The sequence below is a fragment of the Nelusetta ayraudi genome, unplaced genomic scaffold, assembly GCF_046127955.1.
Source record: "Nelusetta ayraudi isolate G7.1 ecotype Tasmania unplaced genomic scaffold, CSIRO-AGI_Nayr_v1 ptg000135l, whole genome shotgun sequence".
In the NCBI taxonomy this organism is placed as follows: domain Eukaryota; kingdom Metazoa; phylum Chordata; class Actinopteri; order Tetraodontiformes; family Monacanthidae; genus Nelusetta; species Nelusetta ayraudi.
This window is the reverse complement of record NW_027466185.1, coordinates 4,798,062-4,815,743: the sequence shown is the minus strand read 5'-3', so window position 1 is coordinate 4,815,743 and position 17,682 is coordinate 4,798,062. Positions and strand designations below refer to the sequence as shown.

Here is a 17,682-nt window from a genome sequence, read left to right as displayed (position 1 = left end):
GACTTTATTCTGAAATGCTCCATCAGAAATTGCAGAAATCCAGTGAGGGTGTTCCTGGGGTGGTGCCCTAGCACCCTGAAGTGGAATGATGACGTGACAATTAGGAATTCTCCAATAATGTTCATCTGAAACCAAGTACAGAGAAAAGCGATTCTATCTAGTTTCCAAATTGAGTACAATGACTACCGTAATACCTGGTGTACACGGAGCAAGCAAAAAGCGAGTGCCTGCTGGCTCGACCGCTTTTGTCGACCTGTCGGTTGGCTTGACCGCAGTATTTTCATTGTCGGTCTCATACTTTCCCTGATTACAACTGCGTCGATGATCCGTGCATAAATCAACTGAAATTAATCTCCAAACTCCAATTTGAAATAGGTTCAAATGCAACTTGTGTAAAGCAGAGGAATTTAATGAAATTGTCAGTTATTTCTGCACTCTCCGACCAATTATCCGAAATCGATTTGCTCTGACTTGATGTGCAGGGTAGCCAATCAGGTGTTAGGATCCGCCCACCGACTTTGATGGGCGAGTTTGACAGATAAAATAAATTCATGAAGCACTGCAACACAGGACCATGAAATAATTAATTATAGAGTGAAATAATTCATATATGTATATACATATATGTATATATATATATATATATATATATTTCCATGAAATGAATTGGTATTTTAGTTAATTAATTACAGATTTTTGTATTTAATTCAAATTTTAATTAATTAATGACACATTTAAATAATTATTTCATGATGTATCTATTTGTTTAATTTTGGCACGATCTGGTCCTCCATATGCAACGTCCTATCCATCCATTTTATTTGCATTTTTATGTCTTTCAATTTTTTCCAGTTTGTTCTCTATTCCATGTTGCACAAAATAGTGAGAGTCCATGAGGAGAAAGGGGGCGACAAACTGTTCATGAGTATATGAGTAAAATGCAACTTTAGTTGTTTGTTGTTGTTTTTTTTAGTTTTTTTTTTTTTTTTTCAATGTAGCTGACCTCCAAAATGGGAGCGGTAAGAGAGTGGGAGTCATTCTGAACGGGAGCAGGACGGTAGCGGGAGTCGTTTTTCACCGGGAGCGGGAAGGGACAGGATCTTTTTCCCCTGTGGGAGTAGGATGGGACGGGAGTGAAAATCCACTCCCGTGTCACCATCTAGTCAGCAACTGTTGGGACTCCCATTTATAGCTTAGTGACCTCTCACTGACAACTGAAACCGTGTTGTTTCCTATCTCTTTTACAAAAAGAGAAAAAAGAGCAGCCAATTGAGAACAAAAAACAATCATGCCTGCGTGCAGGTAACAAGAGTCACAATGACGAGCCACCTTTAACGTCCTTTGAGGGATTTTATTGCTACTTGGCAGCTTCCTCTGTCGAACTTGACTTTTACACTTAGACAGCCGGGGTGGTTATTTTTGGATCGGACTGAGGGCAACAGTGGTTGACTTGTTGGATTGAGGACATGAATGCCTGAGAGGTTGGTATCTAAATAAAGGTATCAACAGTGTCGTTAAGATGAGCTCTGGCCACAGATTCCAGAAATGGTTTCAATTGAGAGACAGTGAAAATCACTGGGACACATTTTGAAAGTGTTGGTTTTGGTTATTGACGTAACATACTTCTTTTTAGTACTTTAAAACCTCTTGGTAAACAAAAACAAAAATCTTTTTTTCGTGTCCATCACTTTTGACCTGTCTGACTGAATTCCTGGCAGAACATTGTATGAAATCTTGTCACTTAATGTTAGTGCTTGAGTCATTCCCACTGGGCGGTGGTGCCTTTCAGCCCTCACAACACTCTAAGATTCAGTCCTTGATTTTTCTGAATGGAAATTCCTTAAAGCATAATTGAGATGATGTCCAATTTCAGGTAAAATGGACCGCCAGAGGTCGCAGGTGATACTGACGCTGAATGCCGAAGTGGTGGACTCACTCAAAGAGGGAGTCAACTTTAAGAAGAACCCGGTGGATGGCAAGTGTTACATCATTTACAAGAGTGGCGATGAGTTCAAAGCGTGCAGGAACCAATGTAAACACCAGGGCGGGTTATTCGTCAGAGACGTCGAAGACCTGGCAGGCAGGTGAGGTCGCCCGAACCGAAGCACCGGCCTGGTGAACGTGTGTCTTTCAAGTAGCTCCCAGAGCTTCCATCTCTCCTTCCCACAGGATAGTGAGGTGCACCAAGCACAACTGGAAGCTGAACGCTTCTACCATGAAGTACGTGAATCCACCGGACAGCTTCTCGCAGGACGAGCTCGGTGAGTTCTGCCTCCAGCCTCAATTGCAAAGTATTGAAAAACAGTGCAGCCTGTTTGCAATGTTCAGCGGTGCATGACAACAGGGTTCATCTCTAGGTGTGGTGTTTAAGCGTGGTGGACCCCCAGAGTGCAGTACACAGACACTACCGCCACCTTATCTTCCTCCAAAAAATGATAGATGAAAGAGTCAGCAAAGATTGTTAAACGTTTTCATCTCTAAGTCACATATTTATCACAACAAAAAATAGAAAGTACTGAAATTGAGAGAGTATGATAAGTTATCTTTTGCAACTTGAGTCATAATCTACCTGCTGCTTCCTAAAACATCATTGCAGTGACTCTGTAACTTGCCTTACTTGCCCAGACCATAACTTTTCACCATGTTAAAAGTATTCTCAAAATCTTTTTTTTTTTTAAAGTAACTGTACGCTGCAGTCTTGCTGTTGTTGCGAGGAAGCAATTATCATCCGAGGTCCAAGGGGAGTTACCGTCCACAGACATTCAGACAAGAACATTCTGTTACCGCAATTGCCACAAAAACATCTGAACTTCAAACCAAATCTTCCTATTGTTGTGATCTTGTTACAGCAAATTGTTTGCGGACAAATGCTGAGTTCCCTTTGAGTTGTGATCCAATGTGCGACTAGTGGCAAGGTCCTGACTGCACATAACGAATGAAAGAGAGACTCAATTCTGTCTTCTTCTTTAAAAAAAAAAAAAAAAGTGTTGCGTAACACACATGCCTTTGCCAGAAAACAGACTGTCATTGGATTCAATTAAAACATAAATCTACCAACTCAATGCTAGCAGCCAAAAACTTAATTAAAAAAAAAACATGCAAATAGTCACCATGCATTTGTTGCTCCAACAAAAATAGGCCTGCCTTTGTGGCAGTACAGCATGCTTGCACATGTGCTTTGTAGTTAAATCCAAGGCAATTTAAAGGGGGAAAAAACCCTCAAACAAATCCTTCACATTAACAAAATAAACTGCTGCAAAGCTGCAAACTGCTTTGAGTGCGTGAGTGAGCAGTTCTCTCCATGCAATATTTTGCATTTGGGGTCGGCGATGTATCATTTATCTTGTACACAGGTGACTGGAGTGCTCATCATTTGGCCCGATCTACACCTGCGAACAATTAACATTTCCAATTCGAGAGAGGTGCTGAGACATTAAGTGGAACTGTAGCTGTTTCCTTCCTTCTACGACTGTGTTCAGTGGTTAACAAAAGACCAGACTTGTTGCTTTGCAGAAAGTCTATTTATCTGGACGTCATGGGTCCTGTCTCCTAATCTGGCAACAGTCAGGCTACTGAATAAAACATTTCTTCATTTCATTAATTACTCATTTATTCACTGACTCTTGAGGAGGGAACGAAACGTTGGGGAAGGTGGGTGGCAGGGGGCCCCCAGGGGAACTAATATTTGACGTCAGAACTTTTTTTTTATGGCAGAACAATTAACATAAAGTCTTGCCAGTGTGTACCTAATTAAAAAAAAAAGAAAAAAAACGCTGTTCAGGTACAAATAATTGACAGAGATGCAAGAAAAACAGGCAATGCTTCTCAAAACAAACAAGACAAAGAGCTCAGCTGCTGGTAATCAACCAGAAGCCAAAACAAGAAAATATGACAAAGCCTGTGTTGCTCTTGGGTTCACAGTGAATGTGGCGGGAGATGGGTAGCGACCTGTGCGAATTTTATGTCTGAAAACTCTGACAGCTGACAGTATGAGACCCAACAAATTAAAAAGATGCTTGGGGCCAACAAAGCGATTGCTCGGCAGAAAATCCATGCAAACAGGACCATGAACAGTGCAGTCCTATCCACAGAAGGCAGGCAAAGTGGAAAATGCGTTGAGACGCAGGTAGCAGCAGGGCTGCGTCAGACTTATTTGAATATATTTAAATGGCTCATTTCATGCTAAATGACACCGTCTTCGATGCAAATATGCTTTATTCAAAACACACGATCCACAAAGACCACAAAGACCACGAAGACGCTAACGTCCACACTTATTTTGACAGACGTAAGCAGCACCAGCCAAACCCAGGTGCTTCCCGAGGGTGCTTAGGACGCTCAAAATGCGTACTCGGAAATACGCACTCGTTTTAGCCGATTCCAAGGATGCACCGCTACTATCCTTCGCGCACTTATGTATCCCACGATGCTTTGCGTGCGGCTGCAAAGCATCGCGGGATCCTGGGAAGTCAGCTGAAATTAGCGGCATCTACTGGCAAAGACACTTCGTATAAATTTAAGTATTAAATTTCACATAGAATATTCAGTTTTAACATCGTGTTTTTATTTATTTGAACACTCAACGCCATCGTTAGATGGCGAACCAATGGTTAGCTTGATACTATAAAAACGTCACTTCCGGGGTTGGCCAGCCGGAGGGAACGGCGGTGACGAAACGAGGAAATACGCCGCAGGCTAGACCGTCCCGAGTGGTGACCGGGGAGGCGGGGTTTGGTCCGTCCTTCTAGGCTGGGAAGTCTAAGATCGCTTCCTTCAGACGGAGGACACTCGGACCAAACCCCGCCTCCAGGTAACCATTGGTTCACCATCTAACGATGCCGTTGGATGATCAAATAAATAAAATCCTACGTTAAAAACTGGATACTTTATGTGAAACTTCAATATTTAGATTTATATGTCGTGTCTTAACCAGAACATGCCGCTAATTTCAGCTGACTTCCCAGGATCCCACGATGCTTTGCAGCAGCACGCAAAGCATCATGGGATACCCAAGTATGCGAAGGATAGTAGCGGTGCATCCTTGGAATCGGCTAAAACAAGTGCGTATTTCCGAGTGCGCATTTTGAGCGTCCTAAGCACCCTCGGGAATTGGGACAAGCCTTCGCGCAGTGCTATGACGCAACTTCTTTTCAAAATGCGCACTTCAAGGACGCAGAACCTGAATTGAGACACAGCAATTCTGTACCTACACCAGCCCCCTCCTTTCCCTCGCACAAGTCATGTGGGTTTGTTTATAAACGAGAGCAACCGTGCTCGCGCCGGCTGGAGGATGCAAAGATGAAGCGGAGCTATCAAAGCGGGTCAGAGAAACGGAAAAAAAAGAGAAGACACACAAAAAAACAAATACATCGCGACACTACCAAAAGTGTCATATTTTTTACGGTCTCTGTGACAAAACAGCTTGAAAAAAATGTCAACGAGCAGCAGCAGGGGCCAGAGATTACGGCAGAGTTGGCAGACTTGGAGCCGAGTTCCAGCGGGCTAGCTCAACAAGTTGCAGCAGAACCAAGTGCCACGAGCACGTGGTGGAGGAGCAAAGCCGTGATGCTCAAAATGAAAATTTGGTGAGTCCGTGGCCAAACAGCCCTCCGTCTGGCCAAAGTGTGAATGAATTAGGACTGGATGATGACCCGGCACTGTGGCCAAAAAATATCAGTGATGCACGATAGTTAGGAGAGGACCTGTTCAAATAGAAACTGACTTCCCTAAAAACGCAGACAGTCGGAGGTTCACATGTAGTAACTTCTATATATTCATGAAGAATGGAGAGAAGATCAATAGGTCCTGGCTTGTTTACAGCAAAGCAAATGAAGAACAGCATGTGAAGACTGAGTCTGAGATGTTTGTGAGACGGTTCATCAACAAGTAGGACCTGAGCATCCCCATGAGCATCCCCAATATAGTATTATATGTGCTTTTATTTACTCCCTCTCAGCTCTCGGCTTTATCACTTCACAATATATGTAAATAGTTACCAACCATTTCATTAATACAATCTCACACACACGCACAGTCTCTCTCTCTCCGTGTACATAAACTCTCCCTGTTTCTCTTTCTTTCTTTCTTGCACTTAAGTAAGTCTGCATTTTCTTTTAATAAATATGGGGCATTTTGATATGAACCAGTGTTATGACTGAAACTTTAGTATCTCATTCTGTTCTACCTGTACTTTTTATTATGAGGTTGTATAATCATAGGTGCCTTTGAGGCGGCCTTTCCAGCTTTTGTGTTAAAAGAACAGAAGAAGAGGGCCCCTGCCTATGTTTGCTTTAGGCCCCCAATTTGCTGAGTCTGCCACTGATGTGACTTATGTGTGTTGTCCTCCCTCACTGGCGTGGTGGCAGCGCTTCTCGTACCTATGACCCGGGGAAATTATCCACGGCCGACGCCACATCGCTAATTACCCTGCCAGGGACATCAGAGTGTAGTGAAGTCTGCAATCAGACGCAGTGGAGCTGATGCTAAGCTAAGCAGACAGCATTGCTAATTCACACAGGGCGCTGAAGCAATGGTGTTTGACCAAGATTGAGACTGTTAATTCTTTCGAGAACTGAAGTCAGAATCTACTGTCCACACTGTACAAAAGAAATCCAAGACGTCTCCGTGCTACGGATTCATAGATGATGCTGACACAGTTCCCGCTGGCCAAAGCCACACTAAAGAACATAAAGCTGCCATGGTAGAGCTCACGCTGGGACAAATTGCTAATTACTGTCCAGTCATCTCTCACCACAGTATTGTCAGGAACTCCACATCCATTGACAACATATGGCAAGCTATTCATTTACATTATGGCTTTCAGTGCACTGGGGCTCACTTTATTGACTTTGCTGCTATCAGACAAGAACCTGATGAGAGACCAGAGGATTTGCATCATCGCCTAATGGTCTTTACTGTCGACAACCTGCCACGCTAAGATTCTGGCGTAACTCACATAGGAGCGGCTGTGACTGAGGATGAAGAGTTAACATCATCACTTTGTTGTCCTCCAACGGCTCTGCCTCATATATGCCGACCTGCCGACTCCGCCTGCTCATCAGAGGAAGTCATGTCCCGGATGCAAATGTGCCGGCAGACCTGATAACCACTTTTTAATTAAATGCACGTTTCTACCCCAACAAGACAAGACGTTCATGGCTAGGTTGCGCCACGTGGTGGGTGAGCAGGTGATTGACCCTGGTGAGTGCAGTAGTGAGGAGACTGCAGTCTAGTGGCATAAAACGTGTACTCGTCAAACAGTCCCCCTACCTGGATGCATTCCACGGCCACTGCCCCGTGCATCTTACTGTTGAGAGTGGAGTTACAGACAACATGATCAAAGCATCATGTGCAACCAGGCTGGGCGTTACGGTCACAGAAAGTACACAATCCGCATTCAAAGTGGATGGCTCATCCCTCTTGAAGGTTGTGGGTGAGACACGGACACACTTCCAGTAGACACGCCCTTCAAGGATGGTGTATGTACGTGCAGAGCGCCATGGGTATGCCAGGGTCCGACAGCGCTGGGGGAGTTGACATGCAAGGTCTTTGGGGACCTCCTTGAACAGGGCCATGTGGCCAAAGTATCTGACAACCTGTATTGTGGAGCAGGTCCTCCCAAGGACTTGCTTGCTGTCTGGAGGCGGGTTCTCTCAGCCCTACAACACAGGTGTTTGAACCTGTCCGCCACCAAGATCACTGTTGCCCCTGTACAAACCTCCATCCTAGGTCGGGTCTGGCGCCAGGGTAAAACACGGGTAAGCCCTCACCGCATCTCTGCTCTGGCGGTGTGACCCCCACCCAAGACTGTGATGGGCCTGCGTTCGTTAATTGGTGCGTTCAAGGTGCTAGCTTGCGTGATGAAGGACTGCACCATGGTGGCCCCATTGGACGATGGGGTGGTTGGGCTTGAGTCAAAGGAGATGATTGCGTGGTCAGATGAGCTGTATAGCACCTTCACCTCTGAATGTATGTGATGATGATGATGATGATGATATGTGTACTGTGAATCACGTCTGGACGCAATGGTATTATTGTTCCTGCCCTCACTAAAAGGCTGCTGCCGCACTGCTCCTGCTGCTTCGTGTGATTTATGTGTGTCATCCTCCATCACTGGTGCAGGGCTTTAGAGATGTTTGGAGAGACATGTGCGACTGTCTCTTTCTTGGCGTGAATTGGGGAGAAAGCCATTGTGCATGGTGTTTCACAACAACAAAAATAAAGTATTCCGTCAGAAATTCAACTTCTGGCGATTGATCTGATGATCCATCGCAAAAATTGCGGTCAGGTTACTAGAGCGCAATGACAGAGATGAATGTTGTGCTTCTGACTCCTCAGGTGCCGCATTTTTGGCCGTTCTGCATTCATTAACACAAAAATCTTTGAGGATACGACGCAAAAGTGGCAGAGATTACGGCCACAAAGTTGCCCCAAAAAGCACCGCAATTTACCGCCCCGCTCCATTCTTTGTGAATCTCACCCTTGGAAACAAGACACCCCAGCCACGTTAACAAGCCACTCGAGTTTTTCCAGAGAAAACTCTGTGAATACAGTCAGCAGGAACATAGCTTCGTAAAAGCTTCATCAGTGAATAGCAAAGCACTTTTGCCATCATACAAAGTCACATAAAGAATTGCACAGTGCAAGAAACCACACTGACTAGTTGCTTTGTCACCGGCTGAAGCTGTTCATCCCAGTCCTTCAACACTCAGAAATGGGGAAATATTCCAGTGTTCCATGAGGCTTGTAAAAAGATGTAGTAATTATTTCTGTCCTTCTGCTCCTCTGCACTGATATCTGAAAGTGGCCTTTCCTGTTGGTCTCCAACAAGTTGGCCCATTCCACATCAATAAGCCATTTCCCTTCAAACAACGGTCTCTGACTGGATATGTTCTCTGTTTTTCTTCCTAAATGCATGAGAAAAAAAAATGAGTTACTGCCATGTATTTGCATTTGTATTTGATTCACTATTTATGTTTCACATGCATCGAGCTGCTTAAAATATTTCATGAAACATTTTAATTTCCCTCTCACAACATAGAGGTTGAGGTTTTGGATGATGGGGGGCTTCAGCTGGTTGAGTTGAGCCCCAGCGATCCCTGGCTGGCTGACCCTCGACAACCTCTGGAGCTGCAGGAAGGAGAAGTTCAAGTATGTTGACTGTATTACATGCTTTTGAAACCATGATTTTCTTTTAACTGGGAAAGCCAGTGCAGTCTTGGTTTTGTCCTACCGGTCTCTAAGAGATAAATACCAGTTGTAGCTGTATTGTCCTTTTACCAGCATGTGAAAGAGTCCACTGTGCTCCTCCCCAAACATTACATTTTATTTGTTCCCTGTGAAGCTCTTCCTGTGTAACATCCTGGGAATTCGGGCTGAACCAAATTAAAAAACAAAACCAAAGCAAAAACAGATATATCACATTAACTATGTGTTCAATAGGATTTAGTGTCAAGTTTTTTCAACAAAATTTGATGTCACAATTCTAATAATATTTTTTTATTCTGTAGGGTGAGAATGGTATTTTGGTTGTAACCATTAAACTCCTATGACACAAGAGTGGCTTAAGATCACGTTCACCTAATATAACCTGACATACAAAATTCCACGGTGTACTTATCCATGGAATATATTTACAGTATATTTCATATGCAAGTATATAATAGACAGCATGTGGGAAGCTGAGGCCCCTTCAAAAATGTGGACCTTCACATTAAAGAGCACAGTGGAGGTTAGACACCCCTGCCACTTAATGTGTGGAAAAATCATGAGACACATTTTCACATTAACATCTTAACAGCAGGCTCTCATAGTGCAAGTTAGCATAGCTATCAGCGATGTAGTTCAATGATAGTCCAGAAGTAGAGGAACAGTACAGGAAGACTGTGACGTGTGCAACCCGTTCCATTCCACGCTAACACTTCCCTCCCAGGTAACTTACATGACCCATGCCTGCATGGAGCTGCAGCTGGGACCGAGACGCTTCATGTTTGACCCGTGGCTACAAGGTCCTGCGTTTGCTAGAGGCTGGTGGCTCCTCCACGAGCCTCCCGGCGACTCGCTGGACAGGATGTGCGCCGCTGATCTCATCTACATTAGCCACATGCACTCCGACCACCTCAGGTCGGTGTAGCCTCTTGACATCTTCCTTGAGAGAAATGTCCCTGAAGTTTACCTGAACTGACCCGGCATTTGCCAGGACTCAGCCAATAGTATGAAGTTAAAGGTGCAATACGCGTTTTTCATCATCAGACGTGAGGTCATAAAATGTTGGGACGTTAAAGCTTTAGTGGTGTTATTTTATCACATCACATCGCTTTCCCTGTCTGTTGATTTCGAGCCCTTTCTGTCCTCTTGTTTACAAAGCCTGACTGACCATAAGTGCATGTTTGTGTGTTGTGTTGTGGTCCTGCTCATCAGAACAGTTCCCCCCACTGTTATAAGAAGAAGAAAAAGAAGCCTTTATTAATCCCACATTGGCTAAATTTGCATAATTACCGTAACAATACAGTCGAAAGGAATGGAGATCATATTGAGTAAAAATGAATAAAGAAAAAATAAATAAATATAAATATTTATCGTCTAAGAGGGAACAACCAAGATATTCACATTATATTGGCAGTTGCATTATTTTTCAAGTTATGTATACAATATTGACAGAAATGTTTTATTGCACCTTCATAAAACGTAAGAGTGTGAGAAGGAGATTTTACTGAGTGCAGTTGTACAGCCTGATGGCTGCAGGCAGGAATGACCTGTGGTAGCGCTCCCTCTTGCACTGAAGATGCAGCAGTCTGGAGCTCAAGGAGCTCTCCAGTAGACAGTCCAGGACAGAACTGGCTCTCCTCACCAGTCAATCCAGTTTCCTCCTGTCCCTGCCTGTGACTTTACTCCCCCAGCACAGGATGGCATAGCACACTGCAGAGGCCACCACAGTGTCAGGAAAAGTCCGGAGAAGGGCCCCGCTGACCCAGAAGGACCTCAGTCTCCTCAGCAGGTGGAGGCGACTCTGGCCCTTCTTGTAGATCACTGTGGTATTTGAGGAGCAGTCCAGTTTATTGTTCATATGAACACCCAGGTACTTGAATGAGTCCACTATCTCGATGTCCGAGCCCTGGATGTTCACGGCCGTGTGAGTTTGGGTGGTTCGACGGAAATCAACAGCAAGCTCCTGTGTCTTATTCGTGTTGAGCAGCAGGTGGTTCTGCTCACACCAGTCAACCAATTCCAAGATGACTCCTCTGTACTCCTGCTCGTCCCCCTCTGATATACAGCCAACAATGGCTGAGTCGTCGGAGAACTTCTGCAGGTGACAGGTTGGAGTTGTAGGTGGAGTAGCGAGAAGTAACAGCCAAACGCATCTCAAGTCCCCAAAACACATGGAAATTGTGTGTGTTTTAGCTAAAATGATGCTAGATACAACTGGTGTAACCCTAAATTCGGAGGCTCACTTCTCTGTTACTATGTCTTGTTTCTGAGGGGACGACTACCAGTGACAGACCTGCGTCTGACACAGAACCCTGCCAGAATATGTAAGTGGTTCTGTGTTAGAGGCAGGTTTGTCCATACAAAAGTCTTGCTACAAAATCCATTTGGATAAAAGTCATAGATGGTTTTATGAGGCCGAGACAAACAGCTGTTTTGTGATTCTTTCAGTTATCCTACACTGAGGGTCCTGGCAGAGAGGAGACCAGATGTCCCCATTTATGTTGGCGACACTTCCAGAGCCGTGTTTTGGTTTGTTGAGGAGCACATGTTTAATTACTTCAGTCGTTAGAAGAGTAATGAAACAATTCCACTTTTTTTGCTTTCAAGGTACCTTGAACAAAGCCAGATTAAGCTGACCAACATCAACGTGGTTCCTTTCGGTGTCTGGAAATATGTAAGTCACTGCTGCTTTCAATTTGTCTAATTGCAGAGAAATAGTGTTGATATGGTTTGCAATGTTCCAGGTTGATGAGCATCTCAGATTCATGATCCTGATGGACGGTGTCCATCCAGAAATGGACACCTGCATCATCGTTGAGTACAAAGGTACAGTCTCGTCCTGCTCGGTGCTGCAGCTAGATTACCACCTACAGATTTGCAGTGGGAGTTAGCATGTGCTTTTGCAGGTCACATGATCCTGAACACGGTGGATTGCACCAGACCCAACGGGGGAAGGCTTCCGGAGAACGTGGACCTGATGATGAGCGACTTTGCCGGGGGAGCATCCGGGTTCCCCGTGACCTTCAGTGGAGGGAAATATAGTGGTGAGATTGACAGTAGGGCCAGTTCCTCCGTGCTGTTCCTGAAGGCATCTCACTTTTGACTGCCTGTCCTCTTCAGATTAAAAAAAACAAATAAATGAATAATTCTTGCGACAAACATCCACTACCTGTGGATAATGGATGCTGTTGATGTATTGGCCGTCCATTTGTCCTGTATCAGATTCCTGGAAGGCAAACTTTATCAGGAACGAGAGGAAGAAGCTGCTTAATTACAAAGCTCAGCTGGTGAAGACACTTCGGCCGAGGATCTACTGCCCATTCGCGGGCTATTTTGTCGAGGCTCATCCCTCAGACAGGTCGAGTAAAAGTTCATGGAAATAGACTCACCGATAAAGTCTTTCTATGTTCTTTTGATAGTGAAAGGGCCTCTAATCAGAGCACGTATTCTCTGGGTGCGCTGCAGGTACATTAGGAAAACCAATATCAAAAACCATGCAGAGGACCTGAATGCCCTCATCAACACTCTGACATCAGATGTGGTGACCTGGACGCCTCAGCCTGGCTCAGTGCTGGACCTTGGCCTCGCCTTGACGGACCCCACCAACAGGTTAGTCATACGTGAACCAGTACTCTCGACTGTACGTGTATCTTTCTGTATTATTCCCACCTTGACATAAAGTCAACAAGTTAGTAATGGCTCGGATCATAAAATGCCAAATGCCCATTTCAGTGTTCCATCAGACTGTAAAAGGTGCAGTGCGTAATATATGTCAAGATTTATTGACAAAAGTGTAATATTACCCCCATGAATGTATTTGTGTAAGTGATATTTTGAAGTACATCATGTCCAATTTCTGGAGTAATAGTTTGAAAATTGCAGTCTGCATTTGAGCGGTGGAACAAACTGAACAAAGTACTCAAACAGTACTGGACAGGAGTTAAAATGCCCAATTTAAATTCCTGACTTGACACACCCACAATGCTACTGCTTAATCCTTTGAGGCAACTTTAACCCTTGAAGATCTGTGCAGGTTACAGAAGTTGATATAGTGACTGCTGTGACTACTGGCACGGTTTTAGTCTCATCTCTTTCTAACAAAGAAATGTAGTGGCTAAAGCTAGTTCTGGAAGAGATAAATACAGTGTCCACACACATTTAGAGAAGACAATACTTCCATACAGGATATGCGGACAGGTTTTTAGTTGTTGGTGTTGTTGCTAATGTAGCAGCGCAATGTTTGTCTGACAAATTTAAAGTTTTAGGTACCTTTTATGAGTGATGATAACGGGATGTAAATTGTACTCAAGTGAAAATGGAAGATACTTAACTTCTGTTTGAAATGTGCATTTGCAACAGCATGGTTTTTCATCACCAGAGTAGCAGTGCAGTCTTTACTTTTACTGCAGAGGGGAGATGCAAGTACCTATGATTACCTCCCGTGAATGGTCACGATTAAGAAATTTAAAGCTCTCCATGTTGGTGTAAAAGACCCCAGTGATGTGCTACTTGTCTCTGTCTTTAAAGGCAGAGACAGTTTTGGAGTTGCCTAAAAGGATTACCTGCAGGTGCATCACAGCTGATAGTCACTTGAACAACATTATCTTAATGAAAGTTTGGACTCAATATGCAGCATAAGCAATAGCAATAATAATAGCAATAGCAATAAAGAGTCATTCAGATCATTTTTTTAACCAATATAATCCAACATTCAACAGCAGCCAGCGGGACACGTAGAGTTGCCTCTGTATCTTCTTTGCTGCCTTGTTTTGGATACAATATCCAGATGATTAATTAAAGCCCTGCAAAATCACAATTGTAATCTCATTCTGTGAATATATGTCCTTTATCATAACACACAACAAATAGTAAGGCCATCGTCGGTCCCCCCTCCTGTGCAAAAATCTACAAGGACAATTGGGATTTCGACTTGTATGTGGAAGAGCTGAGCAGCGCCATCAGCAGTGAGATATTTAAACATCCGAGCTGGATCCAGTTTTATTACACCTGGGCAGGCTTTCAAAACTACAACCTAGTGGTGCGGGTAAATATACTTGACCATCGAGATCCTCTTTCTGTCTGTGGCTAACACTCTGGCTTTCCTTCATGCATAAACCTTCGCAAGCCGTAGCCGACTACTAAAAATTCTCCGACTCTGGGTTCTGTTGCATGCCAAACACCACCCCCACTTACTATACCCCCCCCCCCTCCCCCCCAGCATTTCCCACTATTAAGAGACGTTTAAAAGGAGCTCTGAGCCGGATGGGCTTCTGTCAGGATAGTGGGGAGAACCTTCAGAATAAGACCTTCAGTCAGTTCAAAGCGAAAGACCTTGGACTTCAATGCATTGTGGTCAAATATTAAGGACTTGTTTTCATTTTCCTTTTCATTGAAAATAAGTTCCTTTTTTTTCAACTTGATGAAAAGGCATAGGCATTTGGAATCTGTGCGCCAGCTTGTAAAATGCAGCCGTGTAATTTTACTGATCACGGTCAATCGTGACGGCTACTGCAAAGCTTTGCTCAGCGGATGAACACAACATCTAATCATGATGGGTAGGTGTGTGACTAAAGTTAAACCATTACCATGTAAATGCCTATGAACAAGATGTTTGTGTATCTTGTGTACTATCTAATATAGTATCTATAGTGTAATATAGTATCTAATATCACGTGGGTTAACCTAGCTGGATATTCTCAAAGGATTGTGCGCACTGGCTAAACGTTTGTCTCACTGCAGTGAACAATCTCTAAGTATCAGTTGTTACTGCGCCCTTTCTTCTGTAAGGTTTTAAGCCTTTTGAGGAGAGGTGAAGTATTCCTGCTCTATACCCAATGTGATCTTGTAGTGTACGGCCAGCTTCTTTTTTTTCCCTTGTCGTTGGATCTTCTTGTTCTCCCAGATTTAAGATGCAAACAATGTTGCAGCAAATTGGGATGAGTCAAAAAAAAAAAAAATGATGGTGGTGTGTAAAAAGCCTTTAGTATTTGCTGGTGACTTTTGGGATTCTGCTGTTATTGTTATAAAGTCCTCCAGAACTAAATAAGTAGATTTGCATAGGTATCAAAATGACAACTTGATAACCAGGTTTGACGAGTGCGTGACAAGTGAATACTTATTCATATATTCATTGTGTGACTAATAGTCTTACATTTTTTGGTTCAACTGTGAAATGGCTTTCATGCCAGAAACTATACGTAAGGAACGTGAACCGCAGAGTGTGTGGGTGAGTGTAATGCTTGTGGATTAGGTCCTTTAGCGAGTTCAGTTTGCCACAATTAGCATTGCAGTTATCAACCGGCTTCTTCTTGGACTTTCCAGCCCTTTGCAGACAAGTGTCCAAGTATCCAATTAGGAATAATTTGCAAACAGATGAGCCAAACTTCTCATGCATTCGCGGTCATCTTCCCTTCCACCCTCTGTATGGTGAATTAACTTGAACACCTGAAGCACAAAGTTAAAATGTCGAAGCTTCTACCACACTCTTTTTTCCTCTTCTTGCCTCTTAACTCCTTTTCCAGCTTTTATTGATTTCCCCTGGCTGCTTTCTTTCCGAAACCTTTTTTCCCAAGTTGGTGTCTATAGCTCTTCATAGATTGTAAACATTGATTTATTGATTGATTTATTTTTGTCCTTTTCCTCATTTATTGTGCAAACTATAATTTGGGTCGTCTGTTTGATGAAATGTGACTCTGGATCCTGGAGGTTATCGAGACAGACGACGACTTTGAAGCCATTGCTGATGGCTACGACTACTTGGTGGACTTTCTGGATCTATCGTTCCCCTCTGAGCGGCCTGACAGAGAGCACTCCTACTTGGAGGTGAGGCACAAGAGAGGAACACTTGCTGCTCACATCTTGCGAAAGTGTGATGCTTGTTTGCTTCAGGGACATCGTTCTAAGAAACCCCTCCCCTCCTGTTATGACCCGTCTGTTACACAAAATAACCATTTGGTGTTGTTTTCAGGGCTTTACAAAGTCATTTCTTCATGGTACGACGGAAGCCAGGAATCTGACCAAACTGAAGCTTTGTTTGTTTGTTTGCTTGTTTGTTTGTTTGTTTGTTTGTTTGTTTGTGTCCTCCCTTCAGATTAAAAACAGGATTGGGGTGATGAGGTATGTGGTTCTGCACGGTCGTCTCTGGGATGACCTGTACATTGGCTTCCAGAACCGCATCAGTCGAGACCCAGACGTCTACCACCACAGGTACGGAAAAAGAGAAATCCACGGTTGTTGATAAATTGCCTCAACTTGTCAAAAGTGTCTCCCTGCCTTCGTCCCAAGGAAATAGCATAAAAGCAACAAGTCGATGGAAACAAGTTGGATGTAACCTCAATTGTGTTTACATGGCAACACTTGAAAAATGTTGCATTATAATTTTTTCTACAACCTCGTTGATTGATGCCTACATATTGTAGATATTTTAAAGCATTCATCTTTCTTTTTGCTGTTCAGATTCTGGAATCACTTCCAGATCGAGCTGCCACTCATCAGAGCGAACTGGGAGCAGTTCCTTCAGCAGCAGGAGGAGGAGCAAGAGGCCGTCCAGAAGCCTGAAACACCACAGCAGGAGCAGAAATTCTGGAGCTTCTGTGTTGTCTTGTGAGAAAAGGTTTTCCTTTGTTTTTGTTTTTTGGGAATTTCAATGATTGTAATAGAATGAATCAATTGTTCAGGACCCAATGATTGTAGTGTTAGCAAATGGAAAAGTGATAAAATAGGAAGCAAGCATGACGGTGTTGCTAAAAGCAAGATGTTGATAAAGACATTTAGCTGTGCCTCAAAGTGTGGAATCTCTATAATCTGATTATTTTACATAAACCAAGCCCTCACCTGTGTTTGCTTTTAATTTCAATTTGTGGCAGTCAGTTCTGTTGATTTCTGTATGCAATACTTGTGCCCTACCACAAACCACAGTGCCACCCATTGGTGAACCTAGGCGGGCCAGCGCACAAAATCAACACGCCTGACAGTGACAAAATGTATTCAATTATTCATTTTACAATGTATGGATACGCTGCATTTTTAACGTCTGTTATATGAATGTCCTGCTCTTGCTGAGGATGCTTTGGTTAGGAGGCAGATGCAAACATTAGCTTGCTAGCACACTAATTCCATGAAATCAATCTGAATGTGTGCCAAATGCCCTGTTTGCTGAGGAGGTGGCATTTATGACCACACACTCAATGAATGAATGCACTTTTGTCACACTCATGCATTCACTCGCTGGATAGGTTTACATGACTTTGTGAATGTTGCACTTCAAAATAATCATATTGTGAGACACAGGATTGGGAATTGAATCCTACAGCTAGTTAAATTGCTTTCTGTTGGATCTTGGAAATCTTGGTGAGCAAGATTTTGGGTGCGTTGCATCGTATGCTAAGTTTGAGTGTAGCCTCTAAAGCTTTGGGTTTGAGCTGTCAGTTCTCATGAAGCATTTCATTATTATTTTCATGTTCTTTGGTGCCAAGA

At 43.5% G+C, this 17,682-nt stretch overlaps 1 protein-coding gene across 1 annotated transcript; it reads left to right on the top strand.

The window, feature by feature from the left end:
* The first annotated feature begins 1,878 nt into the window (after positions 1-1,878).
* cmah (cytidine monophospho-N-acetylneuraminic acid hydroxylase) lies at positions 1,879-16,918 on the top strand. The gene is made up of 14 exons (XM_076011457.1): positions 1,879-2,084; positions 2,170-2,261; positions 9,041-9,150; positions 9,932-10,122; positions 11,656-11,736; positions 11,815-11,881; positions 11,952-12,033; positions 12,114-12,251; positions 12,430-12,565; positions 12,673-12,816; positions 14,077-14,251; positions 15,913-16,029; positions 16,298-16,413; positions 16,663-16,918. The coding sequence occupies exons 1-14, from the start codon at positions 1,879-1,881 to the stop codon at positions 16,811-16,813; spliced, it is 1,806 nt and encodes a 601-aa protein (XP_075867572.1). The 3' UTR covers positions 16,814-16,918.
* Positions 16,919-17,682: the final 764 nt, after the last annotated feature.